Genomic DNA, 8840 nt, shown 5'->3' on the forward strand with positions numbered 1-8840 from the left:
ATATATATATATACATACATAAAGTGTGTATATATAATATATATAAACATATATATTTATTGATTTATTTCACGTTCTACCCCAAGAAAACGCTTAGCGTGCAACTCAGCACGTTGCGTTCATATTCTGGGCTATATTCTGCTTGTCTGTTTATGGTATACGCTTTATTAATAAAGTCTGTGTTGAACTTGGTCCTCCAAACTGTTTTAAGCCAAATTAACTCGTTTCAGAATGTCCCATTTATAACCAATGTGTTTATAAAGTCATTAAGTCAATTTCGACTTTTTAAAGTCATAATTTTGACTTTTAAAGTCATAATTTCGACTTAATCATAATTTTGACTTTTTATCTCGTAATTATGACTTAAGTATGTCATAATTTTGACTTTTTAAGGCATGAATTTTTTTCTTACGTGGCGGAAATGGGCTTCCATAGAAAACAGTTCATAGTATAGTAAAAAAAAAAAATGTGTACAAGGTTAGTTTCTCATTCCTATGGTCAGATCAATATAACTAAATCTGCCATAGTTAAAATAAAAATGTAGATATTCAGCAACTCTATACTGTAAAAATTATTTCACAAAGTTATAAACAAAACAAAGATTACTAGATATTCTTGTAGTATGTTTTACAAGAAAATACTATTTCAGTCTTTTTTATTCAATGCGTTACTTGCACTTTCTTTGTAATTCACTCACATCATTAACACATCCCTTCACACTGGTGTTTTTCCCTCAGCATTTAGACAGGCTCCTAAGACTAGCAAGAGCGAATTCCAAATCTTCAATACTTATCTTGCTAGATCTGTCCGCTGCTTTTGACACGGTTAACCACCAGATCCTCCTGTCAACCCTATTAGCAAAGGGCATCTCAGGAACCGCACTCCAGTGGTTTGAATCTTACCTCTCAGATAGGTCCTTCAAGGTATCTTGGCGAGGTGAGGTGTCCAAGTCGCAACATCTAACTACTGGGCTGCCTCAGGGCTCAGTTCTTGGACCCCTTCTCTCCTCTGTCTACATGGCATCACTAGGTTCTGTCATTCAGAAACATTGCTTTTCATATCACTGCTATGCTGATGACACTCAACTCTACCTCTCATTCCATCCTGATAATCCGACGATAGCTGCTTGCATCTCAGCTTGTCTAACAGACATTTCTTGTTGGATGACCTTAAACTTGTGGTTCCAGCAAACCCATCGTTTCATCACAATTTCACCATCCAGTTAGGCACATCAACCATAACTCCTTTAAAAACAGCCAGAAACCTTGGAGTTATGAGTGATGATCAGCTGACTTTCTCAGACCACATGCTAAAACTGCCCGGTCCTGCAGATTTGCTTTGTTCAACATCAAGAAGATCAGGCCCTTTCTTTCGGAACATACTTCACAACACCTTGTTCAAGCTCTTGTTCTGTCCAGGCTGTACCACTGCAATGCTCTCTTGGCAGGTCTTCCAGTCAGTTCTATCAAACCTTTACAAATTTGTTTTCTTTTTATTTATTATATACTGTAATTAAAAAAAAAACCTTGCTACGTGTACTGCGTTAAGCTAACTGAGACTTGTTATAGCACTTGCATATCATTGCTATTTTGTTGAATTTGATTGCTTCCATTGTCCTCATTTGTAAGTCGCTTTGGATAAAAGCGTCTGCTAAATGACTAAATGTAAATATAAATGTAATTATTTGTTAAATTTACTAGCCATCTCTGAGTATTTTTTTCCACCAAATTTATTGTAACTATAGTCAAATCTTGGTAATTTTTGAAGGAAATTCTGAACTAGTATTACACTGCTCATGCAAACTTCTCCTCCATAAAGGTGTTGTGGGTGGTTTCCAGCATGCTGCTATGTTTGTGTTTGGTTGCTAGGGTGTTTGGGTGGTTGTTTACTGGCCTGAGCCCACCCCCAAGCTTATACTATATTCTGGTCTGTAAAGTACATGGCTCAGGTTACTCTTTAATACAAGGTTATGGGATTTCACTGTCCGTATTTTAGTCCAGAAAAAGAAAACTTTGCTAATTTCCAAAGAAAAAAAGGAACAAGGTAAAGCACAGATATCAGGGTAAATCAGGTACACATTAACAGAAGCTGCCATGGACTTCCTTAACTGGGAGGTGGTGTAGGAGGAACAGTTTGCTATGGAAGCATTGATTAGTCTTTGATCTGACACAAGGAGGCCCATCTGTGATTGTTTCACCACATCAATCTGCTGTTCCAGCGTTGTGCCGCCATTAATGTTTACACTTCTGAGAAGCAGACACAAATATTGAACGCCCTTACCTTTCGGTTTAATGTAATTCAATCAATCATCAGCCAGTGGCTAGGCCTTAATGAGCAAATGGAGACTACACGAAACCAAAAGAGCGACGGATGAAACAGGAGAGCAGAGATAAAAAAGGAAAAAAGTGAACATTGTAGGTAGTGGAGAGAAAGAATGAATGAAGAGAGCTGATTGTTTTACAGTTTGCCAAGATACTAAATTTCTGAATATTGAAATTTCACAACAGTCGATACAACAATAAAACCTAAAAAATGCGAGGCAAAGCCCTTATTAAAGTTAAATATTAATATCAAATTTAATTTAAGTTAAATTGCAAAAATAATAGTTAATATTCATATAAATAACTAATTAAATAAAAAATGGTACTTACTCCACTTATTTATCAATTGTTAAATCCAGCTTAAAGCAAACAGAATTGATCAAGAGCGGTGAGTGTTTTTTCCCCTGTATTATTGACTATACTAACTATAACTTTATTGACTATATTAATAACTTACCGAGGGGTGCATTTTGTGTTTTCTGCTGGCATTGCAGTTAATATGCTCAGTTTAAAATCATGCTGAAAAGCAGCTATAGAAACCGACAGCAGTTTGGATACTGCATTTCTATCATTCACCATGAAAAAGACCCATATCAGACCTACTCTAGGCTTCCCACTGGCCATAAAGCACAAAAATATTATTGAGGGCAAAGAAGCCTCTTCATATTTCTTCTAAATAATACATCTTTGGGCAGTTTTAATGACAACATTATGTCAACGCGTAAATGATGAGACAGTGAAAAAGGAAAATAAATATTTGATAAAATGATGGGTGAGTTTGGGCAAAAGAACCAGTGGAAAAACTTTTTGAGGTAGAGCTGGAGAAGAAAGATTCCTGCAGAGTTTGGTTTAGCTAAATACCTCCAACTCTACAGTCCCCACACTAATAATAATGGCAGAGCAGCTGAGGAGTTCAGTGAGCTACTAAAGAGCATGTGTTTTGGACAGCCAGTGTTAATACCATTCCATCATACCTGCTCATTCCTGGAAATGTGTCCAAGAGTGTCTGCAGGAAATCCTACAAGAGACAGAATACTGTTTAAATGGAAAGCAGTATGTGAAAATCAAAGCTTCAAACAGAGCCCACAGTGTTTAAAAATACTGAAATATTAATGTCATATTGTATTTCTACATTAGTCTCAAAGAAGTTCCACAATGAACTTTTGGCCATACCTGACTATAGAGTGCAACTGTCGGGTTTGGGAAGGAAAAATTCCATTAATTTTCCCCATAAGTCATAAGGGAATTGATTATTAACAATAACTTATAACCCTTTAATGACAGATATACTGTGATACCTTCAGTTGCTCTGCACTTTCAAACTACTTTGTATATTCTTCATCTTTATATCAATAGTTTTATATTCATTCATCATTTTATTTTGATTATGTCATTTGCAGTACTTCATGGGATTGTAGATCTTTCACTTCAAAGCTGTGAAGTACCCAGTCTTGTACCTTTGTCTTTCATCAGATTTTTAAATACTATTTTGCTTCAAATAAGAGTATGTAGGTTCACTTGTAGGTAATTAGTTTGGTTCGGTTGGTTTTTAAAATTCTTAGCAAAAAATGAATGGGAAAAATACTTCAGGAACCAGGGACAGCCACTGATGCACTCTACGGCAAGCAAATTAAGAAAATGTACTACCACAAAAAAAGTTGTTTTTAATTATTTGTATTAAAATATACACTTTTTTGATTATTAGATTAGTTAGCTCATTGTCTCTCTATAAAATGGCACCTATATCTGAAGATGATGATATATAAACATGATTTGTGATATTTTGGTCACCTAACGTGAGGAATATTCCACATAAGTGTAGCCACGTGGAGTGGTCTGATTTATTCCATGTATTATTTTGCAATTCCTAATGAAGTTACCACTAAAAAGCTATTAACTGTTTTCTATATATACCAAAAGCAATTTTAACTCTCATTTGGTGCTAGATAAGTGTTAATATTGGACGCTGAATGCAACTATGTGTCAAAAATCTCTGTCTCAAATCGAGTTAAGTATCACACCTTTAGGGGAACTGGTGCATTCTTTCACTGACACAAGCTGATGGAATGACGGTGAGATTGAAACACTGGCCAAAATACGCAGATGCCATCCAAAAGCAACATTTGCATTCTGGCTAAATGAACAGAGAGCTCTCGTGCAGGACAAGCTCACCTGAGACAGAATGAGCTGCCCATGGAATTTTCCCACAAACACTTTGAAGAAGTCCAGGAACTTCTCTTCGCCAACCTGATCAGCCAGAAACTTCAAGAGGAAGTAGCCCTGAGAGAAAAGAGCAAATCTACACAACCCGAATCTTCCAGATGTCCCAGAGGACTCTGCGCTTTGAGTATTCAGACCTACCTTCAGATAGTGCACCTGCATGAAGGGTTTTTCTGGGTTGAGGGCATGTTTCACTACTGATGCACCAGACTCACTCACTTCCCCTGTGTTCTCTTTATTAGGCCTGTGTGCAAATACACAAACATATGCAAACACACAAACACCACATAAATCAGACTATGATATTGTAAGGCAAAGTACTGCATCTACAGCGCTCTGCATAGGAATATACTTACATCAGCATACATAAAGACCTCCTAATAGTTTACTAAGTGTATAAACAATTGCATTCATGAAACCATTATGTCCCTGATAGCTTCTCTGTGCACAGCACAATAGATTACAGTAATGCTCCTTTTTTATGGCTCTTCGGTGCATACAGTAAAAGCACATTGAGATTAGTGTATGATATGTTAAGTCACGAGACACAAGGTGCATTTTTTACCACTACCTTATTTGTTTTTACATAACAGTTCAAGAATAACATTGAGTAATTTAAATTTCAGACATAATGTTGCCAGTTACTTTGTGTACATTTTTGCAATGAAAAATCAATGAAATGAAAATAGTTCCAAACCAAGTCAAAGCAGAATTGCCGCTGCACATTTAGTTCCTGAATAAATTACTGTTTTTGAACAAATCGATTGAATGAATGATTCAGTGACTCAACTAGGCTGCATCCAAATATGCATACTTCCCTACAAAATATAAATGCAGATTACATTCATATTACACACATTCGTACTATATAGATCATACATTTTAATGGTTGTGAAGGAAGTACTTTTTTCAAAATAAGTACCAACTTAGAGTGTATGCGATTTGGGGAAAAAGCCCAGGTTTTGTTCCTGGGTGAATCAGTGTTTTAAATAATTCGGTTGAATGAATGATTCAATGACTTCTTAATAAAGGCTTATTTACTTACTTGTCGCCACCTACTCTATGTAACCTCCATAAAGAGTCACTAAATCCCCTACAGTCAGTCTGCAACGCGAACACAGACAAGCCAATCGAATTCAAGAACTGTTGAATAATTAATTACCAATGAATCTTAACATGAACTGGCAAAATTAGATATTTAAATGTCTCCCGGACACTTTTGACATTTATAAGTATCAGACAGGCTTCATTCTCACGGCTCAGACTGATGGAGTGTTTCCTTCCTACGGCCAAAGGTACTGTAGATTGCGAGAGACAAACAGAGCTTTGAGTGCTGGCCATCTCTGCGTGTGATGACGACCTCGGTTAAAAACTATTGATCTTCTTTGGGAGATTAACTGGTCTTGCCAATAAAAGGCTCTTGTAAAGATTTGGTCGATACTCAGGCGCCGCTAACACAGACAACAGCCACTTTGTTTTACTTTTTTCTTGCAGACAAATGGGCTTGTAGCTATATGTGTGCAGTGTTTTTCTAGCCATATATAACCTGCTTTTGTTTGTTTCTTTGTGTCACAGATTTGATGGTGATAAAGAGCAGTATGATTGATCACGCTCTAATGCCTTATCTCTGTGAGCATGTGCCCCCAGTGCAGGTCTACGCTGTCGAATTCCACAGAGAAATAAAGCAAGATCTGGGAAAAGGCACAGATGCCTTCCCATATATGGAGACCTAGTCTATGGAGATGAGAAAAATGGTTCCACAAATAAATCTTTACTTTTCCTTTAGGTGTTCTGAGTGTTCTGGTTGCACCTTACAAGTCTCTATATTCATATACATACAGTATGGCTCAGGTCATCATCCTATAAAGTGTACAGACTTTTTTCACCAATGTTATTGTCCACCACTTAAAAATAATTAAATTCATACAGTTTATTACATTAATTATAATTAACCAATTTTATTGTTCCTCCTTTATTGATCCTCCTCAGGATACAGTTACAGGTCTATTGGAGTCAAAAAGCCTTCAGCTACCTTCTTTCTGTATTTGGGACACTCACTTGTGCTTGTACATTATTGATGCTTACATTTGGTTCCCCTCCAAAAATAAAGAGCAACGTCTTCCTCCCTTCCTCCCTCACTCTCTCTCTCACTCTCTCTCTCTCTCACTGTATGGAAGAGAGTGATAAGGGTGAGCTCCTTTAAAAGGCATGCATTATTCCTCCTGGTCACACAGGCTTTTGTATGTGTGTTTGTGGAACAGCCCACAGCAGCCCAGTGAAAAGGGTGACAGGTATTCATCGAACACAATAGGCAGCCTTCCTTTCCAGAAGGATGCATAGATGAATGAAAAAATAAACGGATATTCTCAAGTGTCAAAATCAATAAAAGTGACTAACGTCTCCCCTATGTTCACTCTTTTTGGTTGATGTCTGAGTGACACAGTTGAATGAATGTCTTGTGTCAGCACAACTACAACCTTGGTAAAAAATTTTTTTTAAAAAGTCTAGTGATAAAAAAAAATGGTTAAAAATGTCTTTAGTCTATAAATATATTTAGTTTTTAGTCTATAAATATAAAACTTTCACTTTTAACATTAGTTTCTTGGTAATCTATGCAAGAAGGCCTGTTCACACTAAGACAGAAGGATGTTTGGTGCAAAAATTTGCTGCAATAAACACTCATTTGAATAAAAGGCTGTTACTTTGTTCATACCGAAGCAAGCATTCATTTGCAATGAATAAGATTTGTGCTTTTGGTCACATGCCCAGAGCCGCTGCTGTTACATGCTGACAAATTGTATTTGAAAATTGGACCAAATTTTTTGCCGAACATTTTTGTAAAAACAGACCTTTAGACCAAAAACATACTTAAAGCAAGGATGACCTTGGTGTTGCAACAGTTCAATCTTTGAAAATGCTCAAGTATTCCTTGTCATATAGTATTACTTGCTGAATAGTTTACATGACATTTCTATGTTTTATTCACAAGACAGGCATTTTTCCAGACTGTCTGAACATTTTATCCCTGAGATTATAGTGGGTGTGGGCCCCTCAAAGCGGAGGAAGGGCCAGACACATGCTGTCAGGTGGATCTTCAAAACCTGCTGAATTCCTGACAAGCTCTATCATTCTATCACACACACACACATTTTCTGACTGTTAAAAGTTAAGCCGGGTTAATCTACTCCTACCTCAAACCTACATAACCTTGTGTGATTCTGTGCTCTTCATATGAGAACATTACATTACATCTCATATCAAATAATACTCTTGCATTAACATGCACAAAATTATTCCGTGCAGAGTGAAATGTCACAACTATTTCAAGCACTTGCTTAAATCTATCTTGAGAGTGCCTGGAAATTTGATTGCATATATATATATATATATATATATATATGGTTTTTCAATATACCGTTTCCAACAGAACACTCAAAAAATCCTAAATGTCACTGTTTTTTAGGACCCAGACTTTACATTGGATTTAAATCAAAAATTGAAATGTATTAATATCACCATGAATTTGTTCAAAAACATGCAAATTATTAACATGACAGACTGATTAGGAAAAAAGTGTGATTTAGCTAGACAAACATTTTATCACGTTTGGTTTGGACAAATATTAGCCTTATTATTGCATGACATTTGACATCAACAAAAGGTATCGAAAGTGCTTTCTCCTTCCTTACAAATATTGCTGTTTTTTACTGTATTTACATCTATTTTGAATATATTTTTAAAATGAATGCATTTTAAAAGGAATAATTTATTCCTGTGATTATCCTACATTTTCTGCAGCCATTACTTCAGTCTTCAATTAAAAGTTTATAACAGTTGTGCTGCTTAATATTTCTGTGGAAACCATTAGGATTATTTAGGATTCTTTGATAAATAGAAAGTTCAAAAGAACAGCATTTATTTCAAGCGGAAATATTTTGTAACGTTTTAAATGTCTTTAAAATCATTTTTGATCAATTTAAGGCTTCCTTGAAGAATTAAAGTATTAATTTGTTTAAAAAATCATACCCCAAACGTTTGAATCGTAGTACATATATGAAATACAAATCAGTGAACGAAGTAACAAAAGATGCATGATTGAAATTATATCAGTAAATTAATTCTGTTGTAATCAGATTGCAGATACTGACTTAAATTGTAAACAGTGTTAATTTTGACAGCAAATTTTGATTTAGTTTTAGTCATAGTCTTTTGACTAAAATGCCATTTAGTTTTAGTCATATTTTAGTCATCTGAATTGTTTTTAGTTTTAGTCGACTAAATCTACAGTAAATTTAGTCA

General features: G+C 35.6%; 1 protein-coding gene across 2 annotated transcripts in view; it reads right to left on the reverse strand.

The window, feature by feature from the left end:
* Positions 1-8840, reverse strand: part of aopep (aminopeptidase O (putative)) — an 89783-nt gene that overhangs the window by 57570 nt on the left and 23373 nt on the right. For both annotated transcript variants that reach the window (XM_016534002.1, XM_016534001.1), the window contains exons 8-10: positions 4683-4785; positions 4494-4601; positions 3296-3339 (exon numbers count right to left, since the gene is read on the reverse strand). In XM_016534002.1, coding sequence (XP_016389488.1) covers positions 3296-3339; positions 4494-4601; positions 4683-4785 — 255 coding nt within the window. The remainder of the gene's footprint in view (positions 1-3295; positions 3340-4493; positions 4602-4682; positions 4786-8840) is intronic.

Source organism: Sinocyclocheilus rhinocerous, unplaced genomic scaffold (genome assembly GCF_001515625.1).
Source record: "Sinocyclocheilus rhinocerous isolate Xijiao unplaced genomic scaffold, SAMN03320098_v1.1 scaffold515, whole genome shotgun sequence".
NCBI lineage: Eukaryota > Metazoa > Chordata > Actinopteri > Cypriniformes > Cyprinidae > Sinocyclocheilus > Sinocyclocheilus rhinocerous.